Source organism: Temnothorax longispinosus, chromosome 12 (genome assembly GCF_030848805.1).
Source record: "Temnothorax longispinosus isolate EJ_2023e chromosome 12, Tlon_JGU_v1, whole genome shotgun sequence".
NCBI lineage: Eukaryota > Metazoa > Arthropoda > Insecta > Hymenoptera > Formicidae > Temnothorax > Temnothorax longispinosus.
The window spans coordinates 7,720,178-7,740,518 of NC_092369.1; the positions used below are offsets into that span (position 1 = coordinate 7,720,178).

The following is a 20,341-nucleotide window of genomic DNA, read 5'->3' on the forward strand; positions in this document are numbered from 1 at the left end:
AAAGTAAAAAGCGAAGAAATTGGATGCTGCGATAAGAAGCAAAAATTGAAGACAAAAATTTTAGAATGTGAATAAATCGTAAATTTCACTACACACTTTTTCTTGCAAAAATCGCAGGAGATAACCTGTGACAGAGATTCAACAAATTCGATGCAGATAGTATCAACCCTCGAACATGTTTCTTCTCCTTCAGTGCGTTGCCCCCGTATAGGAAGCAGAAAGGACCGTACGCGTAACTTTATTCTTTTCACAAATAATACCAAAACGCAGCGAGAGTGAACCGACAATAGCTCCGGCTGGGTTATGTCGACGGCTGATATTGTATTTCTCTTTATATTTCCGGAATGAGTCGAATGCCGTTCCTTTCGGAGCGCGGATAGAAATACCACACACATTCGCGTTCGCTCCTGGCAAAAAAAGAAGAAAAGAACGTGGAATAAATCTGAAAAACTGTATTGAGTAGACGATTTTCAGCAGCTCAATAGGCCTCCGAGTTATGTCATATGAATGACTAGCATTGTCCGTCTGTTTACGTTGCCTGAATAGCGACTATATTTTCCGCTTTGCACGCGATGTATGACGGTCAAGTTGTCACACGTCCGTGATTCCCGCATTTTCTATACGTACGCGGAAACATAGCGTGGATCTCCGTTCGGCTTTACCGCGGTTGAATAATTTCTCATCTTGATGAAATTATTGAATAATTTCATACAATTTTTACGCAAGTTTTAGTATGCCTGAAAAAACAATTATTGGCTTCTTACTATTTTCCTTTAAATCAGTTTTAAATATGTCTAGTCTAATAATATTCTGTGCGAACTCCTACAAGTACAGGATGCTCTTTTGCGTTAATTTTTTTATTTTTAATTACAAATGCGTACCACGTAAAAAATTTAATGTGTTTTAACATAGTCGAAATAGGATAAAAGTATAACTAGAACGAATAAACTGTCATCATTAGGAATGCGTAGTAGCGAGCGCAAGAATAAGGACGCCGCGCCGTTTGCGCGAAGTCTTTCATCTCATTACGAAATGTATCCGAAAGTTACACACGTTTCAGCTAAACTACCGTTCCTCCAAAGAAAACTAGCTTATCGAGTTATCTCAAAGTACTCGTGCGTGACGAAGGTGACGATACCAACTCCAGGCTCTTATCTGTTTTCTGTGTGTCTAGAAAAACCTATTTAAAATCCATAATTGCTATTGTACATTCTGTAAATAGATTAGATATGCATACAAACTTACGTAAATCTTCAAATTATTCAGATTTCTTTTAGAGGTATCATGTATATTGTATATTTAAACTTCACAATTATTCAATGAATGTTTTCCTAACTCTGCTGCTTATATATATAAAAGAAACATAAAAAATTTACATATAACTTCAGGAATTATGTAACGATATATTTCACGCTGTTTTTGCTCTAAAAAGAAATTGGGTTATCAGTACAAAATCATGATTTTGGCTGACGAACCGATTTATTTTTACATCAAAAACAGCGCGAAATAGATCGTTATATAACCCCAGATGTTATATGTAGATTCCATAATTTCTCTTTCTTTAGTCATATTATTTATTAATCACATATCAACGGAATTTGTGCGAATGAAATTTTCCTATTCACATTACAACATAATCTTCGCCTACATATCTGTGGTTCGAATAATTGAATGTCATAATTAATATTATACTGTCACTCATGTCGAAACCGTAATCTTTCTTCTACGAGACGGAAATTCAATTGTCACTGGAATGAATTAGCGCGAGTATGCAACGATGTAGCAAATAGTAAAATGTATTCGTGATAATTCTGTCGTTGACGATGAAGAGAAATTAGAGAATTTTAGTAATTTAAACGTCTAACAAACTGTCGCTTTTCAGCTATTTTATTAGCGATCAAAATAGATTGAAAAAAAATCGAAAAAAGACTTGCGTTAACAACTTTTTCATTTCTTCATATTTCAGTTCAAGGTCTCGCCACTCTGACAACCCCATCGCTATGTCTGTTGATGGCCGCAGTACTACAACGATTTCTACTACCCGTGTAGACCCTTTCGGCACAATGAGGGCATCAAGACGACCCGAGAGGAAACAGGGACAAAGCTGATCACGGAGGAAACGAAAGGCGAGGAACGACCAACATTTCGTGACGAAAGACAATCATATCTTAATACGAAGCGAACTGCGACGAGAAATCGGGAGATTCGCGTCAGACTTGTTGATCGTTATCGCAACGGCGAACGGCCACGCGTTCTTGCGATTCTTGCACGTCGCTGCGCCTTCTCGTTAGATTGGAGAAATCGAGTTAAATAGGCAAATCGATCCGCTCGTCGTTGATCTTAAGAGTACATTCCCCCCATCTTCCCGACACTCGTAAAATCCTAGATAGTCTAATTAACTACGGAAGAAAATACGCGATAACCAAGTGGACATCCACGATGTTCCCTCACGTGCGAGGAATCTCTTCCCTCTACGCTCGTTTATTCTGTTAGGATCGATATCTGCGTCGTTTCTCGTGAAATAGATTCAAATCGGCCGCACTCAGGAGTTCAAACTCTCGATAACGAGAAGAAACTTTTTGAACTTTCCATCTTAACGATATAAGTTGGAAAATGAACTAATTCTGCAGCCGTAAAATAAATTTGAATGAAATTTTATTAACAAATTATTACGGATTCTACGGAAATTGCCAATTGGAACGTCACTTGATATTATAACATAAAACGAAACATTGATTTCTACCTTCTTCGGAAGTTTGAACCCCGTGAATCTTTATTTTTTTTTATGTATCGTTTTGTTAATAGTTTTACAAAAAACGAAGTGAGAGGTGCAGTCAATCGGAATCATCGGTGAGGAATGAGATTTTACACACATCAGGAAGGTCAAAAGGAAGAAGAGTAAGTACCTAACCTCAATACCGTACCAGAAATAACACTCGTGAGTTGATCAAGAATTTAAAATCCGCATCGAGAAAATTTAACGAGCTAAAAATGCACCTGGTTCAGATACATAACGGCATATATCGATGCCCGCAATTTTCCCGTTGAAATAATAGCATGCAAATCCTATGTTCTGTATTTTTGTTTTTCGATCTTCTCGTTTATATTTGACTTGCTTATATTATATTTTTCATAAAAATAGTTTAAAAATAATCCGAATGAAAGCACAGAAACGACGATGTATACGGAAAAAATGTCTCGGGGAAGTAGCTTTAAATAATTTTCTGCATAAGGTATTGCAAGTTTTATTTCCCATTTAATCTTCCCGTGATATAATGGCATAAAATTTTGCAATCGGGAGAAATTTATTTGAAAGCGTCTAGAATACGTTGTACCTTGAAGGGTTCGAAAACCTTCTGAGCGTGATACCACTGTCCGTGATAACGGGTGCAGCAGTTGTCGTCGGGATGCAATCGTTATCGATTATATACGTGCCGCGGCCGAGTGTAAATATATACAACATCTATAGGTAGACACACGTTTTCATCGAGCCCCGTCGTAAGCTTCCTTCATTCTAATTATAACTTTTAATTGATACGTGTAATTAATATAATAAGCCAAGAAACTCGCGAATCTCCAATTGCACAAGCACCCTCCCTTTTTGCCGCGTAATACATTCTCACGCCGAAAAATCCGCTAAATGAATAAGGTAAAAAAGAAGAATCTTTACCGCTAGGGTGAACAGTAATCCCCTGAAAAGAATTGCATTTATTATCGCAGAAAAGAATATCGTTATAAAATCTTGAGAGAATTTATTCATCGTTATACAAGATATCTATAGATAACGCATGCTTCAGTTCCCATCATTATCGTTTTATATATCCATAATTCATCCAAAAATTATTAAAATTTAAATTATATTTAAAATCGAAAATTTAACAATACTCCATAGTTGAAGAAATTGAAAAAAGAAATAGAATTGCGAAAAGTCATTTATATTGCAGCGCTTAATGTTTTATTTAAAAATATTTCGGAAAACATTTAATTATGTTAGATTTAACTTTTATTGAAAAGACAGAAAATTAATTTTCGAACACTGTATACTAATTATAATTTATTTATTTATAATTGTGCACAATTATTTATAATTGTGCAATATTGGCTGATCGATCACGGATATGTAATATCAATGAATATTCGTAAATTCACATGTCGAAAATCACTGCCCTATAAAAAGTTAAAGGAGTCCATTGGCTTGCTGTTTGCCCTAGGCGTTTCGACACCTGCGAGATATCGTACAACGCATAAAATGCGTAACAAACATCAGAGCTGCAGCGTGCCCGAAGTGTTTATTTTTTTTTTATCGCGTAAACACACACACATGTATATAAACATATATGCACGAAACGGCAGCAGCCGCCATCAACGATCGCGAGCGATCGGAAAATATGATTCATACGCGTAAGCCGATTAATTTACAAAGTTCAACGTACACAGGGCTGACGTAGATATTTATACAGGACTCTCCGCGGAAATGCGTTATTTTTTCACCCGAGATTAATAGTTGTTACATTTCCGCGTCCCACCCCGTGTTTTCACGTGTCTCGCTGGTACAGTCGTGCGTCGTATCGCGATCGACAGGTCGACGTAAATAAATAAATGTTCACGTAATAAATATAATAGCTAGATTTTCGGAGCACCGCGACCGGGACGCGGGCGTCGATAAAACCCATTATACATTCGAAGGACATCGAAGTGGACTCACGCCCGAAACTAGGACGTTTAGTCTCCTCACGAGAACATTAGATGAGAGGATATTCGCGGACTACGATTAAGATACCGCTCATTAAAGTTTAATTAGATGCGCTTCCGAGAGGACGATTCGATAAAATATTCAATTGGAATCCCGGAGGATTGTGCGAGCGATATCGGTCTTTGCCTTCATCGCGAATACAATCATCTTCCATAATCCGCGGAAAAGCCGCTTGTAACTGTATGCGAGGCGATATCTAATAGGAAACCTTCGAAACACATTTTCGCGTATGATTTGCATTGTTAGCCTTATTATTGCAATTTTGTTTTCAAATTCCCAGTTTGTATTGAGGATTTCATGACAGATTCGGCGATACCGCGGTGATCAAGTGTACTGAAATGTTACAAACGCGCAGAAATGACGTTACGCTATTCGCTCTTTGTCTCGCTTTTCCTCGATGCGTTTATCGACAACAGCAGCGCGTGCAACAAATACAACCGTTAAGCTCTTCTAGTTCCGCGCTTCCCATTTCGGAATCGATAACTTCCTAGATAACAGTAGCAAGGTCTCGCGATCATGGGATTGTTCGCAGGATGCGCCGCGTTTATACGAGGAGTCGCGTGAGGCTGTAAAGAGGAATGGGAGCGTGCGCGGTCGTTCGTTTATCGCAAATTCATGTTGGAATTCAGTATTGCACTCCGTTTGTCGGCAAATGTTAAATCGAGCACAAGCGAGACGCGTTTCGGCGGGATAAATACAATTTGCGGAGTGAAAAAAAGATTGTTCTATATATGATTTTAGTGAGTTATTATAGCGCGCGTGTGTAAGGTTCTGCGTGATCAGGGTGTCTCTTTGGCATGCAAAAGACCCGCCGGAACTTAAAGGTGGGAGGTAAAGTTTCGCGTTGAGAATTTATCATTAATTCTTAGCAGCATGCTGCGTCATGGCTTAAGAAGGTAACACGTCATCATGACAGTACGAAGGTATATATACCGTATTAATTACGTATACGTATAATCGTACGTCACCGTACATTCATTTGCTCCGATTCCTTTTTTCCTGCGGTTCGTAATTACTGTCAGACATGTATTGGCGCAAATAAGTGGCTATTTAAAAGAATTTCCGATATTTTATATGGACAAGCTTTTTGGTATCCAAATAATGTGAAAAGCACTGGATTTTCTTTCAAATCATTAATACGGATTAAAAGTTTATATAAAACAGGGGATACGCATAAATAGAAATGATCTCTCCGATCGTTCTGGTTTTACGTAAATCAACAAAATTTTCACATAATTATTATTATATCGTTTATGTTTATCGGAGCAGCACTTTTTAAATAATTAATACAGTCGGACGTTTTAATACCTCATTCGGTACGAGAAATTCCACTGCAGATGGAGTGATGCTTAAATTCCGCATTACATCCACCATCGTTATTTTCGTGCTCCAATTATATCTCACTTCGCCATATAGTTAATAAACTTCGCCGGCACGGTTAACCGCACTCGACGTACAAAAACTGTACATAGCTGATACGTCTTTTCTGATTACGACAGGAGAGAACGCGAGGCCACTTTACATTTACATATTCCGGCGAGCAGGCTTTAGCTTTTCGTTTGCTTTGAAGTGTCGTTGGGCGGCAGTATGTTTTACGTCTTATCGGGGACATATCTCCGATATTTACGGCGGCGTTGGCCGAGCAAAGAATTGTACATACCCTTGTATATAACTGCGCTGTAATGTATAATAGTATAAGGGTTACTCGAAGGGGTACTGAAGGACTTCGGCATCTCGGAAGTCTCGTGTGTGATTAAACGGATGCGGGGATGTCAATCTCGCGTCCGCCAGGAAGATAACGGAAGTATTTAGCCACATTGTGAAAGTGTTCAAATGGCGTGTCTCGAGTATCGCGGGACATTGCCGCAGTACAGATAAGGAATATACGCAAGAACGCGCTAACGCGACCGTATCTTCGCTCGCGAGGCGAGACGTGTAGTTGTTAAAAGAAGAAAAAAATAAAGACGATGTACTCGGTGTTAGCTTTCAGTTGTAACGAGCTTCTGGATACACACACATACACACACATACACACGCATACATATACACACACACACATACAGTAAAAACGCCGATGCGGAAATAAATATATGTACCTCCGTACACACCTGTGTTTTTAAAGCGGTAAACGCGCGAGAGGTTCCTCGCCGTCACGACGACGAGGAATCGAGCGCGGCGTTCCGCTCATCGAGATATCAGGAACCTACGAGAAAGATTACGTTCTTATGTGTATGGCCTAATGTATATATCTCGCGAATTTAGTAATAAATCATATTTCATTATATACCCGTGGCTTTTATTACCCCAAAAGTCCATAAATTGATATTGAAATGCGTGTAATATTGATGATTGTTAAAGCGCTGATATATACTCTTTATAATTTCAGATCGTGCGAAAGATGGGATTAGTCCAAATCAAGATTGAAAATGCTCGGTCTTTCGTTATATTACGAAGACAGTTTAAACCGCGAATTGATATTAAAGTCGTTAATTATTATTTATTTCGCCGATAAATATGACGCGGACAAGCTGACGCTGACGCGTATGCACGAAAGTAATATTATTTTCGCTCCTCGCTAACTCCATTTTCTGAAACAATTCTGCCGGGAGAAACAAACTCATATTCGCGGGTCGTTCGAGGGCCGGCAGAGCTCGATGGAGAATAAACGCGTCGGCAAATCGTGATTCTTCGTATTCAGGGATAATAATTGGATGCAGAAAGAATAAGAAAGAGAAAGATACACGGGATGAGCCAGATAGAATTTGAAATCTCCAGCCGATGTAAACGGTTGGTCTACCGGCCGTTTCCTTGCTCGGCTGATTGTAGACCGCCGGAAAGCGATTAACGCTAACGACTCGTGCGAAACTCATGAAAGAGGGAAAGAGAAAGAGAGAGGGGAGAGAGAGAGAGAGAGAGAGGGGCGAAGAAAGAGGAGAGGAAGGGGAGATGTATGTCGACGTTTGAATATGTATCGATGCATATTTTACCGGGCGCTATCGGAAAAGATTTTCGCGAAATCCCGAAATCCCGCAATTCGATACCGTAGCCGGCCATCGCACGGTTACGATGTCACGGCATGGCGGCTGCAATACCACGTATAATTGTAATACGGTTGCATTAACAATGGCAGTACCGCGGCTGATCACTGAACGTCGAGATATTTTCTACGCACGCACGTGCCGTAACTTCGGAAATAAGCATGAAATTAATTATCGCTCACCGGCGCTAACCGCGTTAACTGTGCTTGTTTAACATTATTATTCACCGGCGCATACCACGCTAACTGCGTTTATTTAAAGTTACGATATAAGTTATTGCATGAAGAGGTATGATATACATTATAATATCTACGCTGCCCTCTTTACATGTTTATTTAATTGTAACGTGTAAGACATATTTTATATTTTAGCGTAAGGCATATTTTTATGTACTAAAGTACATTTAATTGTATCAGACATTCCGGACAATCGTAATGCTTGTGTAGACGTAATTCGCAATAATTTAATATCGTTGCGATTTTCACGTGCCACTACTATTGCCAAATTATACCTGTTATGAAAACCGTCGCGCCTTTCACCGATTACTACTACTAAGTAAATATGTTCAACGAAATTTGCAGATCTTTTCGAGCCTCGTAAATATTGACTAGTTGCCTAATCGGTTCTTGGCGTAATGGACCAAACAATTCCCACGGTATGCGTAATAAAGCAAGTCCGTGTAGATGAGCCGCCATTGGAAAATCGATAACAGGCGATGCGGACAGATACTATCTGCTGGCATGTATCCGATACAGGCATGGCTCGTGCCAGAAGCATTGATCGCGTTACCAGCACATGAATAAGCGCGCCGCGAAAGGAGGGATTATAACGAGCGGCGGACAGGAGACGAAGGGGAGACGATCGGGTCTGGGATTGAGCGGAGTGGGCGGACGCGGAAACGAGAATGTTTGAGCGCGGAACTCATCTCCACGTCCCCTTGACTTTTACAAACTCACTTTGATCCGGTTAGTATTGACACGGGTGGACAAGCTTGATTTATAAGCGAGAGTGCGCGCGACACGTCATGAGTGCATGTCTCGTAATGCACTTGACATCGCGACACGGACGATATCGCACGACGGGCCGTGATGGAAAACGAGCCCCGTCGGGTCTCGATGCTCCCTTTCGACCACGTTTAACGACCGAACATATCACTTTTGGCTCGGTAATGCGAGATAATTAATTATGCTGCCCAGCTGACACCTGCCCGGGTTAAATCCGCGGACTGTCCCCCCCCTTCGCGTTCCTCCTTCCACCCTCGCGATTTCCGCGCGTAAGCTGGCCTCCCGCCCCCCTCTTCGTTCGAAGCTGATGAGCGCGCGGGTTCAGGATCCTGCGAGGAACATAATCGCGATGCGACCGTGCGATCTTTTAATATCGAGCCGAACGCTATATTATTCCGTGACTGATATTCAAATGTCTAAGGGAAGACTTTCATGAATAAGCCTTCGAGACGTGACCTTGGCGCTTTATTGAAATTATTCCAATGCCGGATTGTCGGAACGGGGAAATCGGTATCATAATGAATTGATCGATCCATCGATATACCTGTCGGCGGCGAAGTCGTTGACCTCGGATTACTTTCCTCTAAAGTGCAGTTTCCTGTCTCATTATCGCTGAGCCAAGCCAGCGCATTGTTTACCCGTTTCTGTATTTTTTTCATTTCTTTTATTTATTTTTTTTTGTTTCTTTCCCTGCGTGAAATCTATGGAACATTTTCAGACGACCGGTGCGCGACAATTCACTGGAGATTGGGGAATTATAGCGAATTAACCCCTCCTCGTGTAAACTCGCGCATCTGTCGCGGCCAATTTAAAAGTCACGTTTCCCACGTATAATCTGCAATAAAACGGCGCGCATATGCAACACGCGGATATTTAAACAGATTATTGCCGGAAGCTTTTTGCTCGCCGCCTGGCAAATGGACAACATTTTTTATAATGCAGAAAAATAATATCATGCAGAATTTTAAGTCACGCGCCGACGAATTTATCAAATATATATACGGCAATGCTCTATATTTCTACGTCAAGTTTCTATATGGTACCGCGAAACGTGTGCTTGCATTAGAAGTTTAAATAATGCGCTAACAAAATGGATGTTTAAAATCGACAAATAAGGAGGAAACGAAAAATCAGTGAAATCTTGCAAGGTAATTCTAAATGTTTATTACGTGCGCGAAAGAGATTCTCAGATATTAATTGCAACTCATTTTTCATAAGTTTCACAAATTCATTTACAATTTTGTTCATAAATATAATAAACAAATTTCTAATCCGAATGAAAATGAGCGCGTTTTTTGTATACTAAATTGAATTTTGTAGTACATTAAAATTTTCATAATTAATCTATCTTTAGTCCGCCAGTAATTTAGGATCAGATTATCTACTTCTAAAAGTTAATAGCTCGAGTGTATAATTCCTTCTTCAAGGAAAGATTTGTTGCTCTAACACCTCTTCGGTGCTTGCATATGCGGGAAAATCATGAGTAACCCTGGAACTTTCAACCGTGCAAAACATGTATCAGCGTACTCACTCCGATTCATGGCAATCGTTCACCATCTCCGGTACTTTCTTCCGCTCTCTTTCTCTCTCTCTCTCTCTCTCTCTCTCTCATCTTCTTTTGAATTATAGAATGTTAAAACGAACCAGTAAGGCGCACCTGCTTCTCACGAGAGAGAGAGAGAGAGAGAGAGAGAGAGAGAGAAAGAGAGAGAGAGAGGGAGAGAGAGCGAGCATGAGAAAGGATCGATCGAAACCACTTGCGAGTTCGCATACGTCCTCGCGGAATTTCACTCCCGCTCGTATGGTGGCAACTTTGCGATTCTGTATCGACTACGTATATCGGTCGGGCTAACGAGCTGCCGCGGGAGAGAAATTGTTTCTCTACCCGTGAATACGACCGATCGATGAACGGCCCGAGGCCGAGCGCAGACCGATGCCGTTCTGAGCTTTAAGCGCGCTCGACTTGCCCGCGAACTCTTTTATCGCGGCATATTATCGAAGTGGGCTTACTATTACTTGCGCCGTTTCAACCGGCCGCGCGCGGGCTCTTGTAATTTTCTAGTAATAACTCTTATCTTTTTACATTACTCCAGGAGTGTGTTAGCCGGCTTTTTAATTGACCGATATATACCGGATACAATAATTCTCACGATACTTTTCGCTCTCGCCGTGTGATTCATTTCTGCTGTGTGCTTAATGCCTACGACATGCTTATTGTTAGTGTTTACAAGATCCGTTTCTTGAGCGTTTCTTTTAACTCTAGCACGTTTAGTTTATTTCCTCTTTCTTCCTAGTATACACACAGCTAACAAACCAATTATATATGTTTACAGAACTTTGAAATTTCTATATGTGGCATTACAAATATTTATCTCTTCTCCTCTCGCAAAATCCGATTGCTCGCTATATAAAGTTTGATCAGCTTTAAAGCATTCATAGATTTTTGATTAAGCTCTATATTTTAATCGCGAATAAAATATTCAGTCAGCGAGGATTAGATATTAACGAAAATTATCTACCGAGAGATTAGATACATTCTCAAGCGATATCCACCGAACGTACATTCGCAATCGGCAAAATTGGCGATTTCTAAGTGTGGAAAGGGCGACTGTATAAGATTAAATGAATTCCTTCGTAAGATAGATTACAGTTCTATCTTTATACGTCCGATCATGCGAGGTCCAGCGACATTGCGAAAATGAGGGAGTCAATCCGGCAGCGCGAACAGTGGCTCGTTATCGGCGTCGCGGCATCGAAATTTCTCTAACGGTCGGATCGGCGCGTTGGAGGGAGAGTCCCGAGTGCAATCTCGATGACCCTTCATCCTGCCAACGTCCAGGACGCGCACCGAACGCCGGTGCCCGACGTGAGCGTCGGTCGCGTTCGCGTGGAGAGCGACGGCCGCACGTACGCGTCCGTCTGGCTGGCCGGTCCAATACGTTCTCGCTCTACTGTCACTTCATTTGCTGTCCCCTCGCCGATCACCCGTAGCTTTCACGTTCTCCCCCGCTGCGACGGGCGCGAGCTCTCAAATCCGAGGATTTCTCGACCCCCCCTGCCCCCCCTCTGCCACCTGTTCCATGCCCGCTGCCACCTTGCTCGTGGTAAGGGCACGAAACTCCAAGGGTGGTCCCATTCTCGTTGCATGTTGACGGTGCATGTGACCTCCGTCGCATACACGCTACCCGCCGCGTACGCGAACGGATGCGGTCACATAATCAGCACTATTGACGCCATTATGGCCCATAACGGCAACCGTACCGATGCCTCGTCGATGTCGTCGCCATTCCCCTCAAATACATGGCCCGACATCCTAGCTGCGCCATTCCCTCCACCCCGCGATTCATTTCACCGACGAAATTTCGTATTCTCGTCGTCGAGCCTGGCCGGAGATGCACAAATAAACAGGCCGCGCCGTCTAATTGTCTTTGTCCCCGTGGGTCGATTATCCTTCGCAGTTCACTCTAATTCGTCCGCCCTGGTCCACCGGATCCAGTTTCTACCCCCTTGCTATCTCAATTTCTACTTTTCTTTCTTCCTTACATTTTTTTTATCTTTATCTTACTTTATCTTTCATATTATACATCTTATCTTCACAATTTTGTAGATAAATAAATACCACGAAATATAAAAAGCTACATATACGTGCTAAAGGCGATACTAAAAAATATTAATAATGAAATATCGATAAACCACTTCTGTCATCAATTGCAGAAGTTTCGATACCTATTTATTGTCTTTCGCGTAAGATCGAAGATTTTGCATTGCGCTTGCAATTTAACGCGCGAATTATCGTACGCGCTGCACGATGACACGAAAACTTCCACGCGAACAGTTAGATTCACGCGCGCCCGATAAGTTTACGTGGCGCGCACTTGACTCTCCGCCGCAAAACACTAATTTCCTCGAGGCGCGCAATTTGCGCCCGCGGTATGCCCCGCGGTTATTACCACGTACCGCAAGATCACGCCACGGTTATCATATTTTTTTATTTCGTCATTACTCGTAATACAGACCTTTCGTGTCGGTTATTAAAAGCGCCCCGGAAGAACGCGCGCGCTGCGTGATACGACGCATTATCGTTTATGAAAAACCTGGTATTATCCCGATTTTATTACAAAACTAGTTGCGGCTATTTCGCTTATGAAGATTTCATATAAGCGAGCAGAGACTTGCTGGATATCGATCGGCTGTCAATTTGATGATATTAATTTAATTTTCCCATCGACTTCGTTCAACCCTTACGGGAAGATGCGCCTCTCCGGAATGAACAGTAATTACTCTCAGAGTAATTGACGTTATTGCTTTCGCAAATATGTACCGTTTTTCTACGCATAGCTTTATTTGCGTATTACTTATTTGCTACAATTTTTTAATTATCGTAAAATCAAATTTAATATTATAACATTTGGTTCTAATATTATTATTATTATCATCTTCTTTTTGTCTTTCTGAAATATTTTCCTTTGCTATATAATATTCATTTTTCATTCACGTAAAAATATAAATCAGGATTTATTGTTATCACGTATATAGTTCGCAACAGTTCAGGATCTTTTTTAATTAACATGGTAGTAATTACGATTCCCGAATAGTATATATTTGTGTATCTACATAAAGGCGCATCTCTTTATAAGAAAACTCATCGCCCGGCAGTCGCGTGTGATGTGGACGTTACGCGACGGGCATTAAACTTACGGGCGCGTGTAAACAACACGATTTGACGCAGATGAGAAATGTATTGCCGGACTGAGGGTAAATATGGACGAAACTGCAATTTCACCGACGCGCGCCTAATGAAGCAGCGCTGCTCTGATGTCGCTACTTTGCGGAGCGTTGCGATTCGCGCGGCGCGATCGTCCTTGTCCGAACTTCCATAACGGCGGCGACCACGTTAATTCCGTCTTTGAGCGAACGCAATATTCGTCAGGAATCCTTTCATCCGACATTTGTAAAAGAGAGCAAATTCGCGAGATGCAAATCTCTTCGTCGATCGATCTTCCAAGAACAAGCGCTCGAAAATTAAACGCATTATATCTTGTGATAAGGAAACAGGCGCTGACGGGGGTTTGGAGAACTCGTCTCGAGTTTCAGAACGACCTCGTGGATGATTAATCATGGAAGATACGCGGAGGATTTACCGTGGGTAAATGACCCACGTCACGACAAATTAACAAAACGGTACATCTCGAATGTAAATGTCGCCGCCGAGATTCGTCCGCTGCTCTTTTGCTCCTGCCCCCACCCCTCTCCCCGCCATCTGATTAATATCAATGAACCCGGAACCTCTTTGAGAACGAAGAAGTGATAAAATTAAAAATTCGTTTTTACCTGCCCAAAGACAAACTCACGAACGAGGAATGTTAAAGTGTCATCGTGGAGCGTCACTCTATACGCGCAGAAAGTTTCCCCTCGCGTTTCATGGAGTTAGAACTAGCTGTGCTTGGAATTATTTTTAGACAATTTTCCTAAAAGAGCGCGCTCAACTCTTTGACGATTTACTTCTTCCATCCATACGACTTCGAGGGCGAGCAAACTTTCGCACATCGCGAGACTGCCAAGACTAATGATAAGCCTAGCGCGCGGTATCGTACGATTTTTCTGGAATTGATCTGGAAAAGATTGCATTAAATAATGATTTTGCTCAATTTCTCCATTTAATTATTTTTGTTCTGTTTCGCATATATACTGTTAATTTAACTTTTAATCGCAATGTTCAAATTTAACTGTATATTCTTTTAATTGATTGTTGAAAAGAGATTATGTGATCCGCCAAACATAAAGTGATACATTTTTTTATTTGATATTTTTATCGAATGATATACTATCAATTTTATATTTTTCATTTTATTTCAGTTGTAATTAACTTTAATTTTATTCTACTGTCGTTAAAAACGAATGAACAATAGACCATGTCATACATGTGTAATACGGAATAAATGAAATGCCTAAAAAATACGCGCCGGTCCTGTTCTACTATTTCATTTTACCGTTATCACAGTATATAACTGACGTTAATTAATATCCCGTTTCATGAACTGCGAAGCACTGTGCTGGGCAGTACAAAATACAAAAAATGCGAATCGCTTATCAGTCAGCCAATACATGATAGCGAGATCTGTTTAAAAAAAAAAACTTGGGACGGCTATTGTAAAAATAACTACGGCCGAGGGTATCACGTCGTAATTTCAACGCGGTAAATAACAAGTTGAGCTGGCACGTTAATGAATCCCCAGCGAGTAAATGAACGTAAGTACTCGTTCGAAAATAGTCGGAGATCCCGCGGCGGCGTAACCATATATTTAATTAAAGTTCGATACAACACCGGCTGATTTTCTTTTTAATATAAGCACGACTTGCTCCAGAACAGATGATTACCGACTAGCAGAGCGCAAAATCGCTCTACGCTTCAGACGCAGTAACATAGACAACTGTGACGTCTCGCCCAAGATACTTCGTGCTCTCAAGTCAACGTCAGGGATCGCGACGGACTTATAAAAATTCCGATCGCACGCTGCGGCAGAAAACGAATCGTCCGCTAATTCGATTGCGATTACCGCGAGCCCGTGTGGTTGTACTGGCAAACCACTTTGCCAATACGACCATAATCGTTCGCATACAACCCGAAAGATTTAGAACAAGCATCGTAAATCGCCAGGGAGGAACGAACCCGCGGAACAGGGAATGGTCTGGGCGGGGGGAGGGAGAGGGACGTACAAGGGTTAAAACCAAGCGTAAATATTGATTTTCAATTATACTATTCGTGACTTCGCGCAATGTCGCGACGTAGAAGCCCCGCGCTCCCGGCAGCCTTGGCATAACATAAACCTCAATCTCAAGGTCCATCTCCGATGCGATCCGTCATTGATCTATCGAGAGCACACGGTTACATGCTGCCTCAACGTTTAAACATGACAATTCGGTTTAATTTAAACAATTATTTTCTCTTTGTATATGTTGACTATAAATTGGAATAATGCAGACTGATGGAATTATGTAATTTATCGTTAAACTATCCTGGAAGACACTGAATGATAAACCGGACTCGTAAGGAATGCCCAGAGGACCTTTCCATCCACAAGGGAAAGAAATACCAGAAGAGCCAGAGAAGATCCTTCACAGCTGTACAAAGCCGCGCACTTAAGAGTTAAACGATTGCCAATTGTCAGTTTATGTAACAAGCAAATGTGATAGTTTCATTGTATGATTGATATTAATTTGATTATCGATGATAATAAACTTATACAAGGATATTTAACTTTTAACGACCTAAAGTAAGAATTAAATGACAAACCTAAAAGGAGTCTAGAGTTTCAAGAGGAACGATACTCTTTAACAGGACCGCGGAGGATCGATATCATCGCAGAATTTAAAAATGTAAATATCCGAGTTACACCTCGGACGAACCGGAGGTTTGTTGTCGCCACGTCGTTATCGTTTACTTTCGAAATGTGTATATAAATACGTGTGGAATACGATAGAATTTGATGGTGAGTATCGGAAAGCGATGATACGCGAAAGAATTGAGACGTGAAGAGCTTTTACCGGAACGAGGGACATCGGGTGCGCGCGGCGCGGCGCCCGCCGCTCTGTCGGAGTCGTACGCGAACGGTTGCGCATCGGCTCTCTTTCCCCCGATTTGCCTCGCGAAATTTTGCCTCCTCGCCTCGTGGACTTTGATGGGGCGCTCCGGCGCCCGGAAAGAACTGCTGCAAAAAAGAGTGGCCGGTGGGAGAAATATCGGCTCTCTCGCATTGGGTTACTTCCGGTGAGGCGATTTTTCGAAAGAGCGAATCGAATGTAACGTGACGCGGCAAATCGGAAGGAATCGACGTGGAAACCGTTATGTCAAATCGATATTTCTACAAACGTCCTCATACGCCCAAAAAGCGGAACGCTTTTCGGAAATCGGGCGCCGCGCCCGGCATGCGCAGCACGCGTTTCACGCAATTGCATTAAATTTCATAAGCTTTTCCGCCGTCATGATTCCGAGGTTTAAAAGCTTTAAAGCGGCGCGTGCCAGCGATAGAGAGCGGGCGAGCCGAGCCGAGCATGAGCAGCGGTCTCGTCGGCGTTTAAAGCATTCAGTCCGTGCAAACGGAACTTGTTATCGCGATCACCGTATACCCTTTTACGTCACCCGCGAGTAAATAAATATTGGTACGAGAGAGATCGGCCAAGCGTTTCGATGCGCTCTGCCACAATAACTTGCGTGTAATTTTTACCGTGACGTGGAACCTAAGTGAATTCCAGGAACGTGTGTATTTTGAAACGGACGCGACGCTGTTTCATATCGTTATGAAAGTACCTATCGTGTTTACAACTGGTATTGTTACGCAAAGTCGACGCTTGTTTACCATAATTCGCGGGTGGATATTTTCCATTTTTGATTCTGAAAGAAGAGGGTTTTGTGAGCGCGGAGAAGACCATGTTTATTTCCCATTTCTTTTCTTTTTTACCATTCAAAAGCATACTTTCACCACTTGAAACCAAATGTTTCTTGAAGCAATAACATACGGAGTCTGTGCTCGGTTGAAAAACGGGGAAAATAACCGGAAGAAACGCCGTGGTAGAAAATATAGCACTCGCTATGAACGATCATTTCAGCGAAAGGGAAGAAATCGAGATCGACGATACACTTGTACTTGGTTTTTTGCAATAACAGGAGCAATCAAATACGTTGATTATCCCTCATCCGTTCCCGATCTCGAGGCGATGCGAAGTAAAGCGTTTCATGCAAGAAATTAAAGACCTAAGATATTGATGTATCTATTTTTATACGTTCAAATTCTATTTTTATTTGTCTAATTTAAAGTGTCAAAACGTGGCATTGATATTATTAAATTTAAAAGTTAATTAAATTTAGACTCTAAATGGATCTATCATGCTTGATATTATACTTCTTGCATATATGGCATGATTGTCAAACGTATTAATCATACTGTCGAATTAGTCAATTTCCTTGCCACGTGGAGCAATTGACTTGTCGACCGAGCATGTCATACGACTGATGTAATAGCACCCTAAGGCGTGGTGCGATCCAGGCAACCCTTAACACGATAACTCGTCATAATAATAAACGTGCACGACTAATATAAAAGCAGCCCCCCCCCCCGTATTTGCGTGGTAATTAAAAGATTGGGATCGATCGGAGTAAACATTGCTCCGAACAACGATATAAATAAACGATAGATAGAAAGCTTCGTTAAATTGTCAATCACATTACAACTCGTTTATAATTTGAATATTTATATAATTGAAATAATTTGAAGTTTAGCTTTCAGCGGCTGTGATATACAATAGATAACTTTAAAACACTTCATATATTTGCAAGAATCTACATTCATAGCAGAGCTATAATGAGATATGTAAAGATTTTTGCAAGATACTATAAAAGTGAATTTGTACTCCACTTATAAAATATTGATTTATGTGCGAGCAACGGGCAATGTACAGAATTACATATACATACGTATTTTGCTTATCATTTTTTCACTATTCCATCTACCTTATACCGATACGTGTGTGAGAGGGTGTTAAATAAATGATCCAATTTCACCTTCTTTGAAACATTCAACGTCGTACATTCACGTCGCAGACGCGCGTTCTTCTCAACAGATAGCGGAAGGTTTCAGAACGCATTCTATTTAAATACTTGCCCAGGCACCATAGACGAGCGATGCCCTGCCAAAGTTGAATACTACAGTGAAACACTTCCAGCGGAGACGATTTATAAATCTAGATTCTGCACAAACCGCTTGAAGCGTTCGACCTGTCACGCGCGGAACTTCGGCGATTTATCGAGTGTCACTAGAAGACAGAGGCAACTTCGAAAAGTAAACTTATTTTAGAAAAAGTCGATGAGTCGACGCTTCGAAAATGTGCAACGTGAAAATAAGTTATATTGAGAATTTTTTTTCTCGTTTATACACTCTCTCTCTCTCTCTCTCTCTCTCTCTCTTTCTCTTTCTCTTTTACATAATATTTCTTTGAATTGTATATAAAATTTATTTCCATGTATTCGTAACATTATTTAAATAAATATTTAAATAACGTCTGAAAAATCGTATTTAATTTTGTTACCATTTTATAAGTTAATCTCTTTTTTAATCTAAAATAATTAACTAGATTAAGGAACATAAATAAATAATAATATAAAATCGCATGTAAATCCCAATATAAAAAAATTAATGATAAAAGGTTTAAAAACTTTATTTTATTAAATTTTATAAAACTAATGTCGATATAATTTACAGCGCGTCGAAAAACCTTTCCGCGAGATCGAATCGTTGCGCGTTCTCATCGATAACCCGGCATTGCTTTCTCTCCTCGATGAATTGCCCGGCAAAACTGATTTCCAAAGCATTCTTCTCTCGACTCGTACGCTCGCCGACTTTCTCGGGAAGAGGACTTGTCGCAGGTCTACGGAGTGGAGAAAGAAAGAAAGCCATGCCCGTCCGTTTCGAAACGACATTCTACGTCGGAAAACGAGAAGTGGAAGTGGACGAGGACAAAGGGAATGCTCGCGACAGAAAAAGGAAGACGGGGAAAATGAAGAAGAAGGACGAATCGGCCCGATGCTGTATAACAGATCTGACTCTCTCCGATTCTTACCCGACCGACAATCTGGTAATGCAACCTCCCCCGGGATCCGGGGGACTCTAAGTCTTCTTTTCTCGTGTCCATCTTACAAACTGCGTCGTTGAACGATAACGCGCATATGCAAATACTCCTGCAAGTGACGATCAAAGATATGAAATAACTCACCCGTTATTTTTTTTACAGACGTACCATGTCCCAGAAAGGATTGTGAAGTGCCAGTCGCAGAAGTAAAGAGAGAAAAGGACGTCGATAGAGGTTACGAGAAAAGAAAGGACCAAAATAAAAGAAGGAGGAGCGGAAGAGACGGAAGAAGGGTGGGTACGCACGTTGGGTTTCGCGCCCGAGCACGTTTGTCGGTATTACCGGAAAAAAAAGGGAAGGACAAGAAAGCATTAATTAATTCGTACGCCCCTTAATTGCTGCCGACGGGTTTAAAACGAGCCCGCAATTAACGCGCGATTCCATTAGAATCCTCAGCCGTAAAATTCTTTGCCGCTCAATGCTTCCGCTGGATGCGATCGAGACTCTCCTAAATCGTTGGCCGTCCGCGGGCTCGATCTTCAGAAAAAGTCGAATTGCTTCCAACTTCGCACGGAAGTCGATTCCCGATGTAGACGCATCGTACTGTGTGCATTCTAGCAGAAGCCTGGCGCCGATTTCATCGCGATCCAATTTACTCTCCCCCAAAAAATCTCTATTCCGTTTTTCTCGAAAAATTCCGGCAACACAAGATCGATACACGATACATTTCAAAATATTCGACAAATAGAAAATTCAACTAAGAAAAGCTGGTCTCACAAAAAAACTGGCTCCGTACACTGATAGTTTCGCGAATACGTTTACAGTTCTGAAGTATAGTAAATCGGGAAAAGAATGCCTTAGAAATTTATTTTGAAAATATATGAAGTAATTATGTATGAGAATGATCAAGCATATAGAGTGAG

General features: G+C 41.2%; 1 protein-coding gene across 2 annotated transcripts in view; it reads left to right on the forward strand.

Moving 5' to 3' along the window:
* LOC139822855 (cell adhesion molecule 2-like) overlaps positions 1-7,037 on the forward strand; it is an 83,441-nt gene extending 76,404 nt beyond the window's left edge. For both annotated transcript variants that reach the window (XM_071795000.1, XM_071795001.1), the window contains one exon: positions 1,967-7,037. In XM_071795000.1, coding sequence (XP_071651101.1) covers positions 1,967-2,049 — 83 coding nt within the window. In that variant the 3' untranslated portion in view covers positions 2,050-7,037. The remainder of the gene's footprint in view (positions 1-1,966) is intronic.
* Positions 7,038-20,341: the final 13,304 nt, after the last annotated feature.